Source organism: Schistocerca cancellata, chromosome 12 (assembly GCF_023864275.1).
Source record: "Schistocerca cancellata isolate TAMUIC-IGC-003103 chromosome 12, iqSchCanc2.1, whole genome shotgun sequence".
Taxonomy (NCBI): domain Eukaryota; kingdom Metazoa; phylum Arthropoda; class Insecta; order Orthoptera; family Acrididae; genus Schistocerca; species Schistocerca cancellata.
In genome coordinates this window covers 103,291,729-103,317,198 of record NC_064637.1, presented here as the reverse complement: position 1 = coordinate 103,317,198, position 25,470 = coordinate 103,291,729, and the positions used below count along the sequence as shown (strand labels likewise).

General features: G+C 39.0%; 1 protein-coding gene across 1 annotated transcript in view; it reads right to left on the bottom strand.

The window, feature by feature from the left end:
- Nucleotides 1–404: 404 nt before the first annotated feature.
- LOC126109867 (unconventional myosin-Ib) overlaps nucleotides 405–25,470 on the bottom strand; it is a 458,138-nt gene continuing 433,072 nt past the window's right edge. The window contains exons 25-26 of the mRNA XM_049914933.1: nucleotides 5,452–5,682; nucleotides 405–731 (exon numbers count right to left, since the gene is read on the bottom strand). Of these exons, the coding sequence (XP_049770890.1) occupies nucleotides 5,559–5,682 (124 nt within the window). The 3' untranslated portion in view covers nucleotides 405–731; nucleotides 5,452–5,558. The remainder of the gene's footprint in view (nucleotides 732–5,451; nucleotides 5,683–25,470) is intronic.

Here is a 25,470-nt window from a genome sequence, read left to right as displayed (position 1 = left end):
GACTCAGATAGAAACAGTGAACTACAAATAAAAAAATGACAATCAATACATAAACCCCTTAGCAACTGAAATACCAACATGCAAAACAAACACACTATGAACTTACACACCGACCTAACATAAAAAAAATTGTTTCTTTAAATATTTATGGCCTGTAAGGGCACCACCTGCATAAAATATGTTGGAAATTAGTTCTTTTTACTGTAAGACACAGCATTATATTCAAAGGAATTTGCTGAAACTGTGAACTAGCCATGAAAGCATACATACTTAATGAAAGTAAATCATTAACAATTGAGTAATCACAGTACAAATATATAGAAAAGGAAAATACTGATAATATGAATAAGTGAAAGCCACATATTTAACAGATATTTTTTTTATTTGTTACAAAAAATCTCAGTGTTACGAAACAATACCTTTGCTTAAATTACATCTGATGCTTTTTAAACCTTTGTACATTATTTATATAAGTTACACCACTTTCATGTAGATGTCAATATACCTATATTTGGCAAGTCCAGGCTTGGGATTACAAGTCCTGTCTGGAGATATCAACAGAAATATTTCTTGAACACAAACTGGAAGCTCAACTTTATGGATTGTTTCTTATCTCAGCAGCACCTTTCATTTTAAATCAGGCTGGGAACACTTCCAACAGTATTCGCTGTATCACAATGCACTCAGAGAAGAGAAAACAAAATTGCCGTTGAGCAAGTCTGAAAAACAATCTGTAAACAAAGTCTGTATTTGTATGGCAGAAAAAATATGTCCACTCATGAGAGTACTTAACCATTAAAATAACTAAAAGACATTGCTGCACTCAAATGGCTTTCTCATGGAGTAGATATACAAATAAGTTACTTTACTCAAATTCATTAACAGAACAGCTTTCACTTGTGTTTTAACACCCATCAATGGAAGAAATTTCTTGCAACAGATTTAAATTGAAAAGTATCTATTTTAAAATTACAATACAACAAAGATATACAAGTGCAGTGAGAAAATGTTTCCAACTGCAATTTTCTACTTTAATTTTGTTTATTAATTTGGCCTTTTTCTTAGCTTTTGACTGTTATTGTCAATTTTGTTAAAGGAAGAAGCAAATTCATGTTACAGTTTTTCTTATATGAACAAAAATAGCACAGGCTCATAAAAAAGACAGTTGCTTAACAGTTGATAAAGAATAATAACTGGCATATCTGAATATAAGAAAAAAGGGGAGGGGTCATAGTGATAAACCACATTCAGAAGTAAACTTGCCCAAAATTTTTTGATGTTCTTATGTGTTTACATTACTTAGAAAGAACAAAAATCCACAATGACTTTACTGAGCTCTTTTTGAAGCCCTGGAGCACCATCATTCCAGAAGAGCTAAAAAGCAATGCAGAGACAAAAGTTTGGAAACCTGTTGTTAATGATGAACTGACTTGTAACTATGCTGTATGATAAAACAGCAATCATGAGCTGAGCCTTCATGAATAATGTTGACAAATATTCTTCCTTTCCATTAATAATAGATGGACTGACGTTTATTCACTGTTATTTCAATTTGTGTCAGTCTGAAAAAAATTATGTAAACTATAGAGTTAAATTCCAGTACCTCATTCTAACTGATTCTGATGAAATTTTGACAGATTTATATCCCTGTCACACAGAAAATAATGTTTTGTTGGGTTATATGAAAAGCATTCAGACATGGAAACAATTACAGCTGTAATACCTTTGATAATGAACCCACTTTGTTTCCTACATAGAAAACTGTAGCACTTATGCCATGAATTAAATCAGTAACTTGTTCAAAGAGACAAATGCTTTTTGATCCAAACATAATTTCTTTTATAAGCAGTGGCACATGGTGAAAATAATTTTTTCAAACATAAACAAAATAAAACTGCTTTGTATCAGATAGCTTGTTGGTAAATGTAATTGCTTTAAGACACATTTTTTAATCAGTATGAAGTTTATTTTTTAACTAAAAGTATATCTTATCACATGTTTGGGGAAACACTTACAAAATTTAACAAAGTAAAATGTGACATCAGCTCTGATGACCAGATAAAATTTCTATGTAGACACATTAACTGATGCCCTCTGCACATTTTTGAATACATATTTTGCAAATATGTTTGACTAAATTATTTCTTCTTCAGTTTTATAGGGAGTAATAAAAATACAACCAATGCCAATGCAGAATATTATCACTGCATTGTCTACTAAATAACCAGAGGCAGTGCTGATGATTTTCTTTGTAAGAAAGGTAAGAAATGATTTAGGGAATTACATTAACTCTTCTCTCATAAAACGTATTAGACAGTGGAACATATAAAGTATGAGACTCAGTACATTTACACTGCTGGCTTGATTGCATCACAGTGGCAATGACATATTTGATTAAATACTTTGGCAGTATAGATAAGAAGTTAGTCAAAAACAATTTGGAAAAATTATGGTTTTCCTGACTGTTTAGAGCTCTTTTTATTTCATGTTGACTAGCTGTCTGATGTTCATGTATGAGAAAATTCAAATGCATAGTTTTTGAGCAAGAAGGATATTTCAAATCCCAGCTCTAAATGAAGTGATGTAAACATGTTATCGGTTAATTTCAACAAGATTTGGCACTGGAAATAAGTGTTTATAACAGTGACTGACACGGGTGAAACATACTGTATGAGTTAGAAATATTCACGCCCAGTCCAATACAAACACAAAGTATGAAAAGCACAGTATGCCTGCACCTCATTAGACATCAAAAATTCCATAGTATCAATTATGAAACAGGTGTAAATCTAAAAACTGTAACATAACAAGAAGCAGGGAACAACACTACATGATCTACCATAAGGTCTTCAAATGTGAACCACTTAAGATAAGTGAGTGATACTTTTACAAAAGAAACATACCTATCATACAATGAAATAACTTGTACAATACTGCCATGATCTAGCTTGAAAATAATTTTATTTCTTTGTTTCGATTAGGGGAAATCACATGTACTCCGATAGTTTGCATCTGTGACACATCTAAATACACCAGTCACTGCCATATTCTTCTTTGTTTAAACATGATAAAATACAATGTGCAAAGGACACTGGTCTACCAATGAAAAAAAATTTCAGCAAAGTACAGGTGCCAGTGTAAACGGTACTGTGGTGGTGGCATCTGCCAGGGTCACTAGAACTGACCCCCTATCACAAAATTGGAATTTTCCTCTCGGCCGTGCTCCTCGTGGCTCACAAGCGGTCCACAGTAGGAACACGGCCACAGAAGAAATGAATATATTTGATCTTCACTATTAACACAATATAATCTATTCATACCTATATATTTATTATGCCATTCAACATCAAACACTCTGTAACAATGTATTTTACTTAACAATGTCATCTGTGAGAAGTCTCTGAAAAGCAACACTGCTCATAAAATTTCCTTTTTTTTTCTCTCCTCTTCTTCTGTCACTGAATCTGGACTTATCTCTTATGCTTATCTCTGCCTGTCCTCCCAGAAACGAGGATTTGGGTAAATTTCTTTCTGATGTCCTCTTCCTCATACAATAGTACTACTAACATAACAACAATAAAGACCATTGTTACTGGGAAATTGTATTTTGAGACCAGATGAAAGGAACCTTGGTTGGTATCACACAGTGGGTGGTAGATGAACTTGAACTGCTGTGGCTAAAAATTATAAAAGCTGACATCTATCTGAGGTAGGTATAAAATTCTGTGAACAGCACAAATACGTCGTCATGAAACATCAAATGATTGATGAAAAGTTTAACTACTTCAGGTCACTCATTCTATAGAAACAAAGCAAAAGCTTTGATGACAGGGCTTTCTATACAGTCCCTATCATACATCTGACTTCTGCTTTACCGTAGAGAAGTCCTCAGTTTTTTAACAGTAGGCTTATATCTAAATCCCGCAAACCATCTGAATAATTCAGTCAATATAATTTTCACAGAACTGAATATCCCTTGCTGAATTACAGGTAACAAAGCCAAATCCATAATAGTGACAAATGTGATGGGCACTATTAAAGATGTCTAACTGTTATACAAATTGTAAAAATTGTGTGCAAACACTGCTGCAAATAGGTAAGAGAACGAAATCTTAAAATGAGGTAGGGTAGAATGCAAAAGATAATAATTTACAGGAACAAGAGGAATTGTGCTAGTGGGACATAAGAAGACAGACAAGAAAATAAAAACTGGGGCTAGGCAAGGAAGAAATATTTTCAAAAATAGAAAAAGATGATAGCAACCCGTAGGATAACAATGAACAGTATAAAGCAGTGCTAAGTGAAAAAATGCAGAACTCTGCAGATAATACCAAACATTCCATGAAAAGTAATTGGTGGAAATAACATACAAAAAAGTAAATTACACCCAAGAAAGATAAAATGCCACTGCTTAATTTTAATGAAATTTTAGACCATTTTTTTACTGCTGTTGAGTCCATATTTCAGAGTTAAAGTTGTTATCAATCCAACATTTATTTGATTTCATTTCACTTGGGTATTTCACTGCCTACATCGGAATAAGGCTTTATTTTACAGAAAAGTGAAAATGTAAAGACAGCCATTTGAGTCAATGTGAGAACAGCAATACAGAATTAAAATTAAAGTGAGACTACTGTGTCTTGCACAGTCAAATATCAGGAAAGTGAATGAAGTGTGTTGAAGAAAGAAATGATCATAGGTATGGTTAAGTTCACTTAAGCATATTAGTGATGTTGAATGACTTCACCAGCTGAAACTAAATACCTCTGGATGCACAACAATCTATGATGAACAGCCTGAGAACATGATTCTAGGTCATACTAATTTACTAGAATACCATATTCAAAGACCTTATTTGCACTGAAAGGATGGCTTTTTCTGCAAAACCCAGAAAAGTTCAAGTTTGTGGCTTCTTCTGCACAGTTCATCAGTTTACACGCACGTAACCTCAAGTCACAAATTCCTGAAGTGCCAAAATTTATGCCACAACAGCATCACATCTGCATGAACATTTCAGTTCTAAGATCATACTAGCAATAAGGCTGACGGACTGCAAGGCCCAACCGACTAGAGGGAATAACTTTCTGCTCCGCAATGTCCACTTTATTGCCAACGAAAGTAATACTGTGTTATTGCCTTTCACATTTCTCCTCAACTCTTTTCCTTAATTTGTATCAGCCCCCCCAATGCCTGCTCATTCTCAAGGCAATCCTTTTGCAATTCCTTCAGATGGATCCAGCTTTTCTGCTGATAGACGATAACTTTATATATAACCTTCTGAAAGTATTTAAAATGAAATAGGGCTCAAGAAATTAAAAACAGTTTTCTTCTTGTTAGACCAATAAATACCATTGGGGAACACAAACAGACCACTGTGTGACACTTACTGACACCAAGTCTCACTCTCAACTCTTCAGACTATTCCCGATTAGAGTGAACATAACAACTCACAATACTGACAAATCCTCATGGTGTGAGATCCTAGACATCACAGCAGGGCAGAGCATAAGTTCACAGGCCCAGGCAGCAATCACAGTTCAGCTTCTTCACACTGCAGCTCAGAGCAGCACCTCCATCTTGTTGGCTTTACGCACTATTCTGATCTGTCCCGGGGGGACCTCGGGCATCCCCAGGCACTTGAAGGTGAATAATACAGTCTGCTGGCCAAAGTTTGCTTCAAACCTGTAATGACAAATTTTAAAAAAAATCACCATAGTCACATAAATTACAGTTTCAAACAATGATAACTTTCACAAATATGACACTAGATGGAGAAGTGATTTATGCTGTTCTTTGTCACTTGGCCTTGGAGCAGCACAGGAAGGAGTGTGATGGTCAGCAATAAAAATAACTGACCACTTACTCAGTGATGCAAAGAATTTCATATATAATAAAAATACCTCAATTAAAACTGAGGAAGACTTCCAAAGAAAAATACCAAGAACTTCCTCATTTTTTTAATGCTTCCAAACCTCAACGACCTAACTTGGGCTTCAAAAATGAAAATGGAAACTTAGTCATAAACAACCAAGAAAACTGTGAAATACTAACAAGCTATTTCAACAAGTTGTTAAATTGTGAGGAACCAAGAGGAAAATTTCTAGAACATAATCTAAGGTGCACTTACTCAATCTCAGAACCCCTTAGCATGGTTGAAATCCAAAATATCATTAAAGATCTGAAAAATGATAAGGCTCCTCAGGAAACGTTCAGTAACTGCCAAAATGTGTAACATTGCAGATGTTAGGGCAGCCAAGAAACTACATGGATCTTCCAAAAAATTGGGAAACCAAAGGTAAAACAGAAGATTGGGTAATGGCATTAATTTACCCAATTCACAAAAAGGGTATACAACTGACACAATGACTATAGGGGAATTTCTCAGCTATTGGTGACTTGTAAAATTATTTCAAAAGCATAACAAAACAGGCTGGAACGCCAACTGGGTCAGCAATACCAAAGATGGTTTAGAAAAGGACAACAAAGTGTGGAACAAATTTTAAATCTTAAGTTTATAATCAGGTATATAAGAATTAGTAACTTTTGAATACATTATGGGAGTGACAGTGATCAATGTATTACAAATATTTACTATCAAAAACAGTCTTGATCACAATTTATTTATTACGGTGACTACTACTCCTAGTGATTCTCCAACAGGAGGAGGTTCTTACTCATTGCTCTGAAGATGACCACAGTAGTGGTTGAAACCGGTCACTGTAATAAATAAATTGTGGTCAAGACTGTTTTTGATAGTATATATAAGAATTAGTAGTTGTGGATTCGGGTGGACTGGTTTGCAGTGGTAAAAGTCAAACATTGGGCAAGGAATGACTTTACTGCTTGTAATTTATCAGTCATCAGATATGTACATTAAAAAACTAGATACAAAAGTATTTCATAAAATATAGTAATGGACAGCTATAGCACTCCACTTCAATTGAAATCATGTGGCATATACTACACATACTCAGGAGTGGTTGCTGCGCACAGACATGGTGTTTCAAATTGTATGTGAAACAAACATTTGCAGACTACAGACACAATTCTGCAGTGTGTGTACCAAGAAGATATTTTTGCCACCACGTGGCATTACAAAATGTACAGTGGCGCCAAGGTGCATCAACTAATATACCAGTTGTACCCGTATGAAATGAGCGTTCTTTTTTGTGAAAATGAAACACTAATTTTGAATTGAAAAGTAAAAACATTTTATTCAAAGTACTTACCATTGCTTTCTATACATTTTGACCACCTTTCTGGCAATTTCTGGACACCGCGCCAATAGAAATGTTCGTCTTTTGAAGCAAACCAATCAGACACCCAATTTTCGACTTCTTCATGGGAATCGAAGTGTTCCTCAGTCAATGCATGTCCCATTGATGAAAACAAATGGTAGTTGGAAGGGACCAAGTCTGGTGAATATGGCGGGTGGGGTACCAGCTCCCAGCCAAGTGTATCCTGAACTAGTTTTGCTTTGTGTGCAGGTGCAGTGTCGTGTAAAAAAAAAAAAAAAAAAAAAGTCTTTGCCATGTCTTCTGGCCCATTCTGGTCTTTTTTCGATCAATGCATAGTTCAAATTGATCATTCGTTGTCTGTAGCGATTAGTATTCACACTTTCACTGGGTTTTAGAAGCTCATGATACACCACACCTTTCTGATCCCACCAAACACAGGGCATTGTCTTCTTGCTGAATCGATCTGGTTTTGCAGTCAATGTTGATGGTTGTCCTGGATTGACCCATGATTTTTCCCGTTTAGGATTCTTAACATAAATCCATTTTTCATCACCAGTAACAATGCAATGCTAAATTGATTTTCTTTCATGTCTTTGAAGCAAAATTTGACAAATGATTTTTCAGTTTTCCATCTGTCTTTCATTCAATTCATGTGTCACCCATTTCCACACTTTTGGATCTTTCCTGTTGCTTTCAAACGGTCAGAAATTGTTTGTTGTGCAACATTTAGCATTGCTGCCATTTACTTCGGACTCAAAGTATCATTTTCATCCAATATTGCTTGCAATTCAGCATCTTCAAACTTTTTTGGTGGTCTTCCACATTCTTCATTTCTTACATCATTATATCCGATCCATTGAAACCACCTTTTGCATGTTGCTTCTGATAGAGCATGATCACCATATGCCTCGACAAGCATTCGATGCGAGTCTGCAGCACTTTTTTTCAAATGAAAACAAAAAATCATCACTTTCTGGTACAAAATTCGACATTGTTAACACGATGAAAACATATGATGTTGTTTGTTCCATGACTTGATGTATACTAAATATCTTTGACAGATATCATACCAACCAAACAAAGAAAAAATTAAGGCTTGTTCACAACAAATGTTCCCTATCGACACATTTGTATCTTAACGCTCATTTCATACCGGTACACCTGGTACATTTATTATATCATTTGTCTGATCACTGTGACCCAAGTTGTTATAAAAGAAATATTTTGTCTATGCTAATGGTAATGGTGGTTCTACAGTGATAGAACTAAACTAAACTCCTCCTGAACAGGCCACCGTGTCATCCTCAGCCTGCAGGCATCACTGGATGCAGGTATGGAGGGGCATGTGGTCAGCACGCTGCTCTCCCGGCCATATGTCAGTTTACGAAACTGACACTGATAGAAGATTACACAAAATACTTATTTAACTTCGTAAGTATTGCATGGCACCACACATCACCAAACATACAAGAACAACTACTGTGCAATATGACATGCGGCATAAAATTAAAACGAAAAATAGTAATACAAATATATGCCACAAATTTAAATCAGTAAGGCTGGGGGAGGGGAGTACAATATTTTCATTAAAATTAGGGCAGTCTGTCTGTCAGACATTCTTCTATTTAAAGTAAGTGCAGGGGCGTATATTGGATACTTTCTGGTACCAGATTTGAGTCTGACCGACCGACATTGCCTACAAGATTCTAGCTTCACAGAACATCAACTACAACCAATCTCAGGGTGATGATGATGATGATGATGATGATGATGTTCGGTTTGTAGGGCACTCAACTGTGCGGTCATCAGTGCCCGTATGAAGTCCCAATTTTTAAACAGTCCAATTTTTTTCACAGTCCAATCTACCCACTGTCACAAATGATGTGATGAGGACAACAAAAACACCCAGTCTTCAAGCAGAGTGTTGTGTTGGCAGGAGAGCCAACACCGTGTTAATAGTGGAGGCCGAAATGCATGCGTTTTAGCTCACGCAGGCTGGCGTGAGGAGGGAAGAACTATACTGACGTGAGGTCTGGAACATGACAAGGAGTAATTAGTTTGATACTTAACTTTAATCCATTAATGATGAACATTGCTCTTGACGGTACATGATTCTCAATATTATCTGTTCAGAATACATTCTTGAAGATGAATATGGCGCCTTGCTAGGTTGTAGCAAATGACGTAGCTGAAGGCTATGCCAAACTGTCGTCTCTGAAAATGAGAGTGTATGTTGACAGTGAACCATCACTAGAAAAGTCGGCTGTACAACTGGGGCGAGTGCCAGGAAGTCTCTCTAGACCTGCCGTTTGGCGGCGCTCGGTCTGCAATCACTGATAGTGGCGACACGCGGGTCCGACGTATACTAACGGACCGTGGCCGATTTAAAGGCTATAAAAGGCTACCACCTAGCAAGTGTGGTGTCTGGCGGTGACACCACACACAGAAAATCCCCAACCCAGCTGGGAATAATCTGAAGGTGTTCCACTATATGGTGATGGATACTATGATGACACACGCAAAAAGTACTGTTTTATTATTTGTAGCGAATCCAAAAAGTATTATTCTGTTTGTTCATGGACTTTGGCTACCTGGGTTTTCATATCTTGTCATGTGTTCCTTCACCACTTCGTCACTCTTGTTGGTGAAAAGGATTAGGGGTTTAGAGTTGTTTTCCCCAGTGACAGACTTACTGCTTGCCCAGTGTAGCCTCTCTTCTCGTGCATTCTTCAGACTGCTGCTAACACGGTACAGCAGCTCTCTGTCATACTGATGCAGTAGCTTACATTACACACAACACAATGTAATGCTGAGGCTGTCAGATGCGGCACCAACCTTCCCCTCGAGCGGCTCACCTGTCCGACCACTGACCCGTCTCAGACGCGGACAACATGGCCCAACGCCATACTTTTGCTGCAACAGTTCATTCACCCAACTGCAGTCCACATCTGGGTACTGACAGTCGAACACTCGATGCATCAGGTTTTTTGTGAAACCTAGGAACTGCGGCTGGCCTTCCTCAGTTGTAACAGTTGTTTGTGGTCTTTGCCATCTGTAGGACCTCATCAAATGAGCTCTTCTCCTCACACGGACCGGTGCTTCAGCCTATCACCTTCTACAGCCTCTCAATCCTAGGGCTGACCTTTCTTCTGTCTCCTATGCTCATTTACAGGACCAGCTCACTGCTCATTCCGCTGCCCACAACAGATCTAATGCTCGTGCATGCCCTTCCTCTTCCGGAACATTTTCCCTACTGGATTCTCCTGCTTGCCCACTCTTTCCCGTCCGCCATCACCCAAAGTACCTTTATTACAGGTTCTGATGTTAGGCACAACTGGCCCACCTGATGACAGACAACCTGACACTGGCCCACCCAATACCGGCGAGGCCACCTCTGCCACCAGCCTTCTCCAATTCCACTGGTTTCCATTTCTACTTCTCTTCCATACTCGATTTTGGCATTTCTTGTCACCATCTTCTAGGCACTCTGTGCATGCCTACCCACACTTCTAACATGTCTACCTGCACTCAAATACACTCAGTGTTCTGATACCCTTATGATGTTTCCTGTTGGTCTCTCATTGCTGATAATGCACTCCAAACACAAACCCCACCCCCACCCTTTCATGCAACAACGCACCTCCCTGTTTATCATCATGTGCCAATGTGCAGTGCATGTTCACTTCTAATGATGCTGAACTGCACTCATTTGCCTCCCATCCTGTCTCTTTGAAATCACACTTCATTCTCAGATTTTCTCATTTAACAGCTAACTCTCCATCATGCACAACACCTTCTGTAGGCCTTCAGCTTGGACCACTCCAGCACGCTGCCACCCTCCCTTCCCAACAGGCGACTAGAAGCTTCTTCTGGCACATCTGGTGCCAGTGGAAGTTTCATCGCAAGCCTCTTTCTTGACTCTCCTGCAGCCTTCCACGTCCTGGCTGTTCCGTGATGACAACCCTGTGCATCCTCTTTCTCCACAGCCACCTTTGCACTGCCTGCTTCTTCTTTGCAGGGCCCTCTCTTCTTCATGATGGCTTCACCATATACGTAGGGAAGTATCTGTTATCCTACAATTCAACAACACTTCGTGCAGCCATGTGTCTACCCACTTTGTCTCTGTTCACCACTGGTGACAGTCCAACAACCATGTAAACAGACTGGATTGTTTTCATCCTGGTCTCTGGCAATTGCCAAGTGACTTGAGGGCACAAGTCTCACTACAGGCAGCACTGGAAAAACATTGCTGCCAGAAATTCCATGCCTCCAAGTGCACAACCCCGTATGCTTCCACAAACTGGCTATAAACGTCGAGCCTCGGCTGATCTACAGCAATTGCTTACTGGACCAGCTCTGTTGCCAGGGACTGACCGTTTGAGCTCTTCAGGATGGAGCTCTCCTGGCTGAGCACAACAGCAGTCTGCCATGGCTACCTCGCTGCGGTTCCTCGGCACAGAGCTCCCATCATCAAGTGCTCCAGAACTGCATGACCACGCTGACACTTCACCACTGGCTTTTATAGTACTGCAGCATATTACTATGAACACACACCTAATGCACCAGAAAACAAAATCCTAAGCAGAACTGAGCAGTACTGAATGCAAACTTGATTGCAACACATTAAAGAGGGCTTCACTGTTGTCTACAGCAGGTACCGTGAGCAAACAAAAACAAGACACTCACAGTGCATGCTACCAGCATCTGCACTGTTGTGCACTATTTTCAGTACAATATAGATACAAAGCTAATTGCAGAAAGAAACCAGAAAAAAATGTAGTAACTCGATAATGATCCATCAGAGACTTTGGGTCCCTTATACTAAAATAGTCCGAGAGTATTACTGAACGACCTCTGAAACTTTGTTGGTCGAGTTCTGCCTTCACCAGAACCTGTTTCTTGCTTTAATGTTTGCATGCCTCAGTGTATGCTGTATTTTCTAAAACACTGTATAGAGTTGTTTACAAACAGTTACACAGTGAATGTTACAAAAGTAGTCTACACAGAGACATGAAAACATGTAAAAAATGAGCAATAACAAACTCGAGGAAAATATTAGCTTTACAGTAAATGAAAGATAGCCACATGCATATCAGTTTCAATATGTGATAGCAAGAAACTAAATGAACTCTCTGATTTTGGTGAAACTTGGCCAAAACAGGTTTGGATGTTAAAGAAGAGAAATTAGGGTTTGCTCAAGGCAGAACGATATTTCCATAATCATATGGCATGGGGCGGTTAAAACTGTTTTGGGAAATATATGGGAAGTTAGACATTGGATTACAAAAAGGGCTGTCATAATAGTTGTTGGTCTCAAAGCGGGACATCCAAGGACACTACACTCGACCCCCCTCCCTTGCCCGACCCCCAGGTGGTGGGAGAGGGATCAACTTTGAAATCTTCAATAGGAACCCCCAATTTTTATTGCAGATTTGGAGTCTCTGGGAAAAAATATGTAACTTTTATATGGAACAATTTTAATGTTGAACAATAGGTGGCACTGTAATAAACACAAATCAAAATGGGTTAAAATTTGGTGAACATGATGGTACCTCAGGAAATTTCTCAACAGGTTAGGACTCCAGGAGGCGTAGAAGGGCAGTATTCTTACATTTTGTGATGCAGTGTAGGTATTTTATAGCAAACCAATATGATTCTCCAGACCGTAACATATTAGGGTGTCTACATCTTTTGGTGTAATTACCTTCACAGATGGTGCTGAAGTGGAAACCAATTGATTTGTTTATTCATGCAGTAACAACTACTTTTAACATTACCCAGGAACAACGATGTGGACATAGTAGTGTTTTGCTCCCTTCAGGCTGCTTTTTTAATGTGAATCCCCTTGCCTCTTGCCATCCGGGGGCTTGTTGTAGGTGAGTCCCCTTGTCTCTCACCACTGGGGTGCTTGTCGTAGTTGTGCCCTCTTGCCTCTCACAGATCATGTTTTACTGAAGCAAATGTTCAAAATGGTGCCCATTTGCTGCAATACAAATTGCAGCTCTATTCCTGGAAGACAATCATACATCTTTTAAGTGTCTCTTTGCTGAAGTTTGTACATTCAGTTGCTGCACATTTGCAGGGGTTGTTGGTATGTCCATGTAACATTTTTCTTATAGTGTTCACCACAGGAAGAAATTGGGAAGCATCAAATCTGGTGAACATGCAAGCCACTCATGAGTACCACTTAGTTCAATCCAGGATAGTGTCAATTCGTAACTTCATGAGACATCCATAAATAATGTGCTGGACAGCCATTGTGTTGAAACTACATATCCACTCTTGTCTGGAGTGGGATATCTTTCAGAAGTATTGGCAAAATATTATCTGAAAAGTTACCATACATTCAATCATTCACCTTACTGTCTATGAAGTACAGATCAGTTATCCAGGTACCTAACACATTGCACCACTCATTGACACTCCAGGGGTGCTGAAGCTCGACTTGCCTTAACCAGTGGGGATTCTTCTCAGCCCAATAAAGTACATTATGTCGATTTATGTGACCGCGATTTGTAAACATTGCTTCATCAGAGAAAAGTACCTGTGAATGAAAACCATCATTGGCTGTTAACTGTATTTAATTGCAGAAGTTCAAGTTGCTGCAGACAAATGTGAGGATACGCAGCAGTTACAGCTAAAACATCCACTGTGGCATTTTCATTTCATCACAGGCTGTGGTTGGATTCTTCATGAGGGTTGAGTACTTCCAGTTGCAGTAAATAGTTGGATAATACTGCAAAATCTCATTGCAGAGGGAACATTCCTCTTGGAGAACCACTTCATCCAGTCGATTAGCTTCTCCTACGTGTTTATTTTTGCAAAGTACGAGGCAATGATATTCACCCTATCTGCAATCATCAACATCATTGCACATGTAGGAAGAGATTTTTGTGGTTTGAATGTTTGCAGTAAAGCAAACCACAATGCTTGCTGCCATTTCCTTTACCATTGTTTGCAGTACGGCCACAGTCACGCTTGACACAATGGAAACACATCCTTGTCCCTACAGGTGTTGCAGCGACAACAAGAATCTGACCACAGACTGTGACCCTGCATCACAGATGGTTGTTTGAATGGTACAAAATATATCATAGACAATGATTAACATACTGAACATTCCTCTACCACTTTCCAACTGTTTGTAAACCACTGTGATTTGTATTTATTACAGCACTTCCATCATACAATGATAAAACTGTTCCATACAAAAGTTACAGGTCATTCTGTATAAACTCACAGATAAACTGTCCTAACTCTAATAATATTTGATATATACAGGTTTGAAGGCAAGGATGTGCACCCAGTCATTAGTCGAGACTAATTTCCCAATTTTTGGAGACCTGCTATTCAGTAGTGAATTGACCTACAGACCTCAGTTTTTTATGCCTCTAGTATGTAGGCCACTAAGTTGATGTAATGTATAAAAAGTGAGCTACATCATTAGATTTTTTATGAAAAATACTGTAAAACACACTTTTTCCATGCTATGCTTTAAATGTGTGATTTTTTAAAAAAATCATAATTTTGCACAGAGAAGGAGCACAGACATCAGCTTGTGCACTCTAACTCTTTAGTCCTAGTATCAAGCATAAATAATAATGAAAAGCATTTGGCAATTTGGCATTGCCATTAATATTTCTTACCTTCACTTAGAGATGACACCACCACAGAAAAATGGCAAATTTGACGAACTTGTAAGTCATGGGGGAGGGAGGGGGGGGGGGGGACAGGAGTACATAAACAGTTGAATCTCAACTTGATTTTTTGCTGAAATGTTTACATAACTGGTAGCAATATTAGATGCAAAGAAGAATACCTACCTCACTTTATTCACAGGGAAAGAATAAAATACAAATGCCACTTACACATACCATTCACATTCACCACTGCAGGGAACTGGTATATAAAACCCACGTGTATTCTTTGAAAAAGTGTTTCTAAAATATTTGCAGTTGACCAGTAGGTCAGAACTGTAAACAGTGTTATATGAAAGGTAGATGTCCCATCATTTCAGAGTCACAGTTCACAGTTGCATAAACTTGACAATAAGCGCTATGAAAAAATAGTATCTCTCACCTTTAGATGAAGTTCTTTCATTTTTGGATCAATATGTCAATGAAAATAAAGCTATACGCAAGGTCGAATATTTTTAAAAATACAGTTTCCTTCTTTATAACTGAATTTGTTTATGAAACTGTTCTTTTATGTCTATAAATACCAGTATACATGTAAAAAGTTATTAATGTCTGATTAATGCTTGAATATTTTCTTTTGTTTCATTTAAGTTGTCTTTTTAATTTAAACTAATAGAATAAAGATATAGTGTCACCTTTGTGCACCAAATCTGTTCCTTTGGAATCCTTTACACTGAAAAGACAATTACCAGTGAAATCAGTGTATACATCAAGAAAAATGATTGATAGCTGTTTTTCACCTCATATATGTTTACAGTCCTGACCCACAGGTTAAGACAAATATCTTAGGAACATTTTTTTAAAGAATACACAAGGTTTTTACCAGTCCCCTGTAGTGGTGAATGTCAATGGTATGTAAAAGTGACATTTTTATTTTATTCTTTGCCAATTAATGAAGTGAGTTAGGATATTCTTCTTTGCGCCTAATATTGCTAAAACATACACAAACATTTCAGAAAAAAACTCAGTCGAGATTCAATTGTTTACATACTCCCCCACCCCCGAAGGACATTCAGGTTCATCAAATTTGACTTTTTTTATGATGTAGTCATCTTTAAGTGAAGACAAGAAATACTAACTGCAATGCCAAATACATTTTATTACTATTTATACTTAATACTAGGACTAAAGAGTTGCACTGAACAAGCTGATGTACTACTTCCCTCTACAATGCTATGATTTTTTTTTTAGAAATCACAAATTTAAAGCACAGCATGGAAAAAGTGTGTTTTACAATATTTTTCATAAAAAATCTTAATGATATATCCTACTTTTTATAAATTATATCAACTTAAGGGCCTACATACTAGATGCATAAAAATTTAGGTCTCATTACTGAGCATTAGGCTTTGGAAAATCAGAAACTTGGTGCCACAGTGAATTGCATACACACCCTTGAGCTTTCAAACCTGAATTTATCAAAAATAGCTAGAGTTAGGGCAGTACTATTTGGCAGTTTTATTATTAAGACATGTAAGTAACCATGTACCAAATATGACTCAAGTCTCATTGGGAATTGGTCACCTTAACACCTCCAGTGAGATTAGACAGAATGACCCTTACATATTTTGTTCTGGTGAATCCATACCCATAATAAAAATTGGGGGTTCCTTTTGAAGAATATTTCAAAGTTGAACCCCTCTTGCCCCCATGGGGATGGAGCAGAAGGTCGAGTTTAGTGTCACTGGATGTCCCCATTTGAGAGGAACAACTTTTATTACATTTTTGTTTTCACCTGGGCTGCACTGTCCTCGATATTTCCACAAACAGTTTCTATTATTTATTATTATGTGTTGTACATGGCATTATCTACCCTGTAAAATTACAGGGAGATTGATGTTTATGTAGTATTTACCATCTGTATTTACCATCATTCTCTTATTGCAAGATTATTCGTAACCATCTCCAGGTTTTCAGTTGCACAAAAGATACAAGACTCCAGAAAAAAATGACACATGTTAGTGGACATAGCATCTCTCCAGGTTTCCATTCATAATACACACCAGGGTGTAGTTGCACAATGCACCACTAGGGGGCAGTCATGTAGGAATGTGGCATATAACAAAGTGATGCATGCCGTTTAGTGTTGGCTCAATGAGTATTTTGTATCAAATACTCCCTTTCTCAGAAAAGTTCCCGGACAGCTTTTTATTTGAGTTTGCAGTATTAAAAGGAACAAATGTTTTTACATTACTTGGTATCTGTGTATCCTTGAAATGAACTTGGCCATGTTTCCACACAAACTAACTATGGGGTAGGGCTGTGCTTAGTAACACACTGTTTGAGTACTTGGTGCATTAGTTATGGTGACGCAATGAATGCTCATTGTGAACAAAGAATGAAGATTAAGTTCTGCATTAAGCTCAGGAAAACCCCTAGTGGAACATAGATAGTGATTAAGCAAGCACTTGTAGGCAAGGCACTTTCAAAAAGTCATGTTTTTGAGTGGCACAAAAGGTTTTGTGAAGGCACAGATTCAGTGCAAGACAATTGCAGAGCTGGTTGCCTGTCTACAGCACATATTGATGCAAATATGGAGTGTGTAAGGCAGTTATTGCACGAAGACCATCATGTAACTGTGTTCGAAACATCAGAAGAACTTAATTTGAATCGTGATGTGTGTCACAAAATTTTATGTGAAGATTTACCGAAACGGAAACTTAATGCAGAACTCATCCCTCACACACTAACAGATGAACAGAAAGAGGAAAGATGAAGAATTTCTGCTAAACTACTGGATAGAGCCAGGTGTGATCCCACATTTTGGTCAAAGATTATTCTGGGGATGAAAGTTGGTGTTACCAGTATGACACTCACATGAAGTGTCAAAGTGCTGTATGGCGGAGTCCTGTATCACCAAACTAAAAAAAAAGTCAAATGACAAACTTTGAGAACAAAGACAATGTTGATCGCATTCTTTGATACTAAAGGTTTAGTTCACTGTGAGTATGTTCTTCCAGGTCAAACAGTAAACTAAACTCTTTACATTGAAGTCTTGAAATGTTTGCCGCAACAATGAATTCAACACCGTTGCTCCGATTTACAGCATTTTCAGGACTGGTTCTTACTGCATGACAGGTAAGACCCCATCCTGCTTTACCCGTTAACCAAGTATCTGGCAAGACATTCTCTTATTGCCATCCCACATCCGCCATATTTGTCAGACCTCTCCCCTTACGAGTTTTTATTATTTCTGCAGGTGAAAAGGCGACTGAAACGAAAGCTTCATCAAGATGTTGCAGACATCCAACAGCCTGTGACAAATGAGCTTACAAGCATCACAGTTGAAAATTTCCCTGCTTGCTTCCAAGACTTACAGAAATGTTGTTACTTTGTATAGGTAGCCAAGTGGACTACTTCAAAAGGAGCTTTGAGCGTTATTTGGTAAGTGCAATTTTCTATTTTTTAAAAACCTGTCCTGTAACTTTTCTGACAAAGGGATTATAAGGTAAAAGCTCCAACAGACAAAAACAATCTGTGGTGTCACAGCCAGACACCACACTTGCTAGGTGGTAGCTTTTAAATCGGCCGTGGTCCGCTAGTATACGACGGACCCGCGTGTCACCACTATCAGTAATTGCAGACCGAGCGCCACCACACGGCAGGTCTAGAGAGACGTACTAGCACTCGGCCCAGTTGTACAGCCGACATTGCTAGCCATGGTTCACAGAGAATTACGCTCTCATTTGCCGAGATGATAGTTAACATAGCCTTCAGCTACAGTTGCTACGACCTAGCAAGGCACCGTATTCAATTGCTATAATACTTCTGTATCATCAAGAGCAATGTTCTACAAATGTGGATTAAAGTTAAGTATTCCAGAAGCTACGTACTTTTCTTTATAGCATTCATTACGTATCCTGTTTCAGACCTCACGCCCGCCTGCTTGAGTTTAACGCGTGCATTCCGGCCTTCTCTAGCAATACAACACAATCCATGGATGGTACGACACTCCGTGAGTCTGGCTGCTTAAGTGCTGCAAGGAAAATAGGCCAGCTGGGATCATTAACAGAGAAGATGGAATGTGTGTGACAATCATTTGTCAGGATCCCTATTGAACTGAAGACTGTATGGACAGATACCACAGTCAACTATGTGGCACATTCTATACTAATGTCTGTGCCTAAAACTGAGCTGGTTGGTCGGTACTCAGGACAATGAGCTTTTGCAATGACTTGCAGCAGTTTCTAGAGAAAGACAGTTTTTCACAGAAGCTGGTATTCAATGACAAAGCAACACATCTGCAAAGCTGAACCTTTGAATATTTGTGTTTCATCTGAAGTTAACTTTTTCTGGGCCACACCCTCTTGAAAAGTCAATGGCCTATTCTTCTTTGCAGAGATAGCTGAGACTGGATTTGTGTACCTGGGCATGCTGCAGCAAAGACCTACGACAAAATTTCAGCAATATAGTGGAGACTTCATTTTGCCACAATATGGTGCTCCACCATACTTTCTTTCAGGATGTTCATGATGATCTCAATTGTCAACTGCCTCAGTACAGGTGTTCCAAATGATTAATGGAAAATCTCATATAAAGATGTGAAACAAATATTAAGAAAGAGACAGTGGGGCTGGCCAGTACTTATCTCAACTCAATACAGCCAATAGATACACAAAACAGAACAGAAAATTTACGTATCCTAGCTTTCGGAACTTTGTTCCTTTGTCAGGGAGGGGAGAGGGGAAAAAAGGGGAAGAAGGGAAAGTGGATTCAGTTACTCACAACCCAGGTTATGAAGCAACAGGGGAAAGGTAAACAGGGAGGGTAGCAAAGATGGAGGCATGGGTGTCAGAGGGAAGCCAAATATATTCTACTGTTAAGTACTGTGCCAGCTTCAAACCAAAGAGGATGCACACAGAAGTAAAGAGGTTGCATACATAACTAAAGAGGTATATAGTATAAAGATAAACACAACCCCCTTTTCCCCTCTCTCCTCCCTGACGAAGGAACAAAGTTCCGAAAGCTAGGATACATAAATTTTCTGTTCTGTTTTGTGTATCTATCGGCTGTCCTGAGCTGAGGTAAGTACTGGCCAGTCCCTCTATCTCTTTGTTAGTATTTGTTTCAGTACAGGTGTTGTGTTGTGAAAATATAGTAATGACAGAGTATACTAACAACTACTGTATTTCTCACCACACAATTATATACATATCAACAAAAATTAATGTCAGCTATTTCTCCAAAGAATAAACAGACAGTCTCTCAGTCATAGCAAGTATATAATTTTGCAGCGTCCTCCCTATCCTGGTCGACCTATAAAGGTACAACTGGCTGCACACGATGACTGATCATGTGATCTTCTGGTGTGCAGAGGATTACTGTTCTTATCTTCTCTGGTACTGCTGTCTCTACTCCGGCCTTCCTCCACATCTTGGGCACATATTCTCTCGAACCAGAATGATGTCTCCAGGATGGAATTTGATGAGTTGCCCTGGTGGATATTTAACTTCATGGATGTTCTTCAGCTCCAACAGGTATTCTTTCATCCAAAGTTTCCAGAAGCTGTTCGATAGCTGCTGTATCAGTTGAATTTCTTTTGCTAGCTTCATTTTCTATGTAGCTCTGGTCATGCTGGAATTTTTACAAGTTTCTCTCCAGTCAAAGAATGGGAAAGCATCTGTGCAATGCATCATCTCCTTGTTCTTCAGTACTAACCAAGGTGGTGTTCAGTTGTTCCTCTCTGAGCCTTGTGAGTCCCAAGTATCTTTCACAGGCAATGCTTTGTAATGCTCACCATTCTTTCCCACCATTCTCCCCACTGTGAACTCAGGGCCTATCACACAGAGAGATGATGTCCACGCACTGATCCCTTCGCATTTTCTGAGTGGAGAGAAACCCGTAATGACTCCAATAGGAACACAGCCTAGAAAAAGAATTCTGACTGAGACAGTAAACTCTCTGACAGCTTTTGAAAACAATGGCTGGAAGAGTACCTGTTGGAGCTGATGAATTTCCATGAAGTTAAACATCTGCTGGGACAACTCATCAAGTTCCACTCTGGAGACATCATTCTGGTACAAGAGGACATGCACCCATGAGAAATGTGGTGGCAGGTCAGAATGAAGAGAGTATTACCAGAGAACATAAGAACAACAATCCTCTGCACACCTGAACATCACGTGGTCAGGCATCCTGCGGCTGGTTGTACCTTTAGAGGTCAACCAGGATGGAAACAATGTTGTGGAATGAGATACTTGCTACGAGTGTGACACCATCCATTTATCCTCTGGAGGGACGTGTCTGACTTCTTTATTTTTGTTGATATACTTAAGTAGTTCTGTGATGAGTAATAAATTTGTCGTTAATGTACTCTGTCCTTACTGTATTTTAATGACAGCCTTTTTGATCCTGAAACCCAGAAGGGAGTGAGCTGAGAAGAAAGGGACAGAACTAAGGGCAATCAGGACAAAAGGAGGTAGCATGTATTTCTCCTGCAATGCAGGTAAGTGCAAATACAACATTGTAATATTTTTGTAGTACTATGCAGGCTCTATGGCAGTATTTTTTGATGCTCAGTATAGAAATGAGATAATGATTATTGTTTGTGCTTCCATTGTTCTTTAAATCATATCTTTTTTTGCCCATAATGATAATATGCACTATTCTGGAATGCTACTGCAAACGTGAGCAGACATTGCCATACGTTATCAAATAACATGATGGACTCAATATGGTGGATAACAATTCAGGAGCACAACTGCACTGCGCAAAGGAGAAAAAACACAAGAGAAAAAGTGAACATTATACTCTTTCTCAGGGAAGTTGAAAGCTGACAGACACTGCTGAGTGCAAGGATTATAAATGCCATAAAGAGAGAGTACAAGATGTTTTGCACTGGCTCACCAAACTAGATGAGGGGGGATCCATAACCTGTTAGATGATTACGAATATGTGGCAGACATTCTAAAATCCAAAGATTATATAGATGCCACAAATGCGATATTTCTAAGATGTCACATGACATAGGGAAATAGCTTGCATCAAAGTTAAACATTTCCAAACCCCCCCCCCCCCCCCCCCCCCATGGTACAATCTGTAACAATGAGTGTTCCTTCAGCTTCAATAAGACTTCTGCCAATCATGAGTCCTATTCAGGTTATGTGGAGACATGGGTATGGTTCTGGGAGCAGTTTCATCAGTCGATCGACAAGTACCCGTTGTTATCTGCTCTTAATAAATACATATTTCTGCAAGCCTATATTTCATGAAAGCCAAAGCATTTAGTAGAAGGTATTGTGGAGACAGCTGAGACATGTACAGAAATGAAGAGGATCCTCCAATCTCATTATGACAACAAGGATTGGATAATTCAGGCCCACCTAAATTACACAGAAAAACATGAATGGATACAGCCGAGACCTTGCACCGAAAATTCTCTGTGCTTTTTAAGATAATATTTGCCACCACTGGATAATACACACCATGAGTATGTGAGTTTCCAAAAGGGATATCTTGCATTTGGTGGAGTTTCTGTGCTTAGCGAAGGGTTGGTAAGTCTTAATGGTAGTTAACACCTTCCAAAGCTGTGTTGGTTCCATGTTGGCAGCCTGCAATGTTTTCATGTTGTCTGTGTAATTTGTATGGGATATGTCCATGTCATCCAGTGAATCACTGGAGTGCCATTAGAAACTTCAGTCTGTACAGAGTTCTAGGTGTACCGCTCATATGGTAGCGTGTGTGAAAAGACCAATAAGTGACTAGTGCATTTCTCTTCACACTTTGATGAATAATGGTTTAGCAAAGTCTATCCCCATTATAGTGAATGGTCATTTCTCTTCACACTTTGATGAATAATGGTTCAGCAAAGTCTATCCCCATTATAGTGAATGGTTTAGTGGGCACAACTCATTCAAATGGTAGGGGTGCTTCAATATGTTGCCTTTGTGGGTTCTTCAGGATCTTACACAAGAAGCAACAGTGTAGGATTCTTTTGATTGCCTGATGAGGGGAGGATCCAAAATTGAGTTTGCAGTTTGGACAGTATGCAATGAATGCTAAAGTGACGGTAGCAGATGTGTGTCTCTCAAACAACCAGTTGTAAGAAATGATGGGAACTGTCAAGGAGCACTGGATGTTTTTGTTCCCTGACAAGGTTAGTGTACTGCAGTTGACAACCTAGGCATATCAGTCCATTTTACATGACAGTACTGTACTGTGCAGTCTTTGACTCTCCTGGTAGCGGTGAATTATTCTGAAGTGCATGTAGTTCTCCGGTAAAGGATTCTCTTTGGGGTACTCGAATCCATTTTTCACTGAGGCAGCTGACAGTTAAGTGTTGCTGTAACATTTCCCAAAGATTTCTCTTTCTGATGAATGTACATGTAATATGAATGAGCCTCCAGAATGAACTGAATTTAGATAGGTTCATGAGGGTAGTCATCATAGACATCAACAGAATTTGGCTCTGGCTTTTCTTCATCTTCTCTTCAGGAGATAGTTGGCCCACTGTCAGTGTTTCAGATGGCCAACACTCAGGAAGGTATGCAAGCCATGGTGGTTCATGCCATCAGATTTGCAGGAGATGTATTTGCCCTCTGAATAGTCCTTGTGAAAGATGACAACTGGATTTCCTTGTCCTGAGCAGTGTCCCCATTGCGTGGGAGTTTTATCTCTGTCTCATAATTACAAGTTAATGTCTTCCATCTGTCTGGATCACTGTGAATCCAGCTTAGTGTGACTGCAGCATCAGTCCACAGTGTCGAATGAGCAGTTTTAAATTCTGTTGTGCAGCAGCAGTAACACAGTAGTAGGATTCCCACTGCTGCCACTAAAAGTTCCAATTGGGGCAAGGTCACCTTCTTCATAGGAGTAAGTCTGTTCTTGCTACACACTAAATCAATGAGGACTTCATTCTCTAAGGCTTTAAGAGCTTACAGAGCTGCTCCATATGCCTTTTTGGATGCATCACAAAATATGTGGACCTGTGCCAATGATGGTAAGCTCGATATCAAAGTCTGCCAACTTTCTGCTAGGACCCAGTGCATGAGTTCACCCCAGCCAATTCCCCTGCATCACATGTCCTGAAATAACAATTTTCCAGTAAGAAAGATAGGTGAGAACAGTCCAAGTGGATCGCTGAACCTAACCATACACTGCAAGAGCTGATGTTTGGTGGCTTGGTCTTCGGGTGACTTTCTGGTCATTTTTCTGGGGTCAATAAAGTAGTATTTCTCATGTTCCAGTCTGCACATAAAACTTGATTCTGTACGTGGGGTTCTCACCCTTCAGCCTTCCAAATAGTCTGAAGCTGTTCGGAGCTGTAGCCCATTTCAATAAGGGAATGCTGATCAATTTCATTAGTTCTACAAGTTCATAGTATATGGTGGTAACCAAATTATCATTCAATAATGGAATGCTGATCAATTTCATTAGTTCTACAAGTTCACAGCATATGGCGGTAACCAAATTATCAATTTCAACTGCAATCACAAAGTCGTTCATGTACGCATTCTTGTTTACAAGAGGCGCCATCGTGGGATATTATGTCATACTCTCGTCAGCATGTTCTCTTACAGTTGCAAAGAGTAGAAAGGGACTGCAGGTCACACTGAATGGGGGCCTTGTGAAGTGGTATTGTAGTATGCTGTCCATCATTTGAAGATCTCCTGTTTTGTTTTGGTTAGTTCTGAACCAGAAGAATCATCAGGTCAAGCCTTTGTCTTCCTCATATAAGACCAGTTGAAGGAACACGTGTGTGTTATCTGTGACAGGAACAGAGGAATGTTGTCAGAATTAAAGTAAAATCTCTAGGACATCTAGTAGATTCAGTCCTGCCTCTAGTACCTCACTGAGAGAAGGTGTATTGCTTTCATGAGATGATGCATCGAAGACTCTCCTCCACTTACTGTTCCCATGTTTTTCTTTGCTCACTGCATGATGAGTGAGAATTGGATGGGAACTACCTCTAATTGCCCTTTGGTAATGTAGTCTAGTGTTAAGTCATAGTACATATACTTAAAGACTTCTCAATGATGAAAGTTTGCCCTCAGGCGGCTGAATTGTTTCTCTGCAGACAGTTGTAGTGTAACACGATATTTCATTAGGAAATGCCATGTTAGGCTCTTCGAGAAAGGGACGATATTCAGGTGAACGTAGAGAGAAAAACTATTACTTTAAGTTAATTGAACTAGAGTGGAGCAGACCACTATTGCTAGGCTTCTGTTTTTGCAGAGCCAAGAATATAAGCAGAAGTTGCACCTCCTATTGGCACGAGTGGAAACGGATGTCCTCACTTACTATGGTGGAAGTGTTATTCCATGCAGATGCTGATGGATATTAGCAATGAACTTTTTTAAAAATGAAATTTAACTGACTTATTGTATTTTATATTGACTAGAGACGAGGAGGAGCCTGATGCTCATTGTAAAGTAAATTGTGTTCATGGATAATTTGACAATGAAATGATGGAACTCTGGTTATGAAGCTTTACGTTACTGGAGGAGAAAAATGAGCTCTTTTTCCAGCTAACTCATGAAAACTTTGGGGAGAGGATCCGAGCATGGTGAAGAAAATTGCTATCTGGGACTGAATAG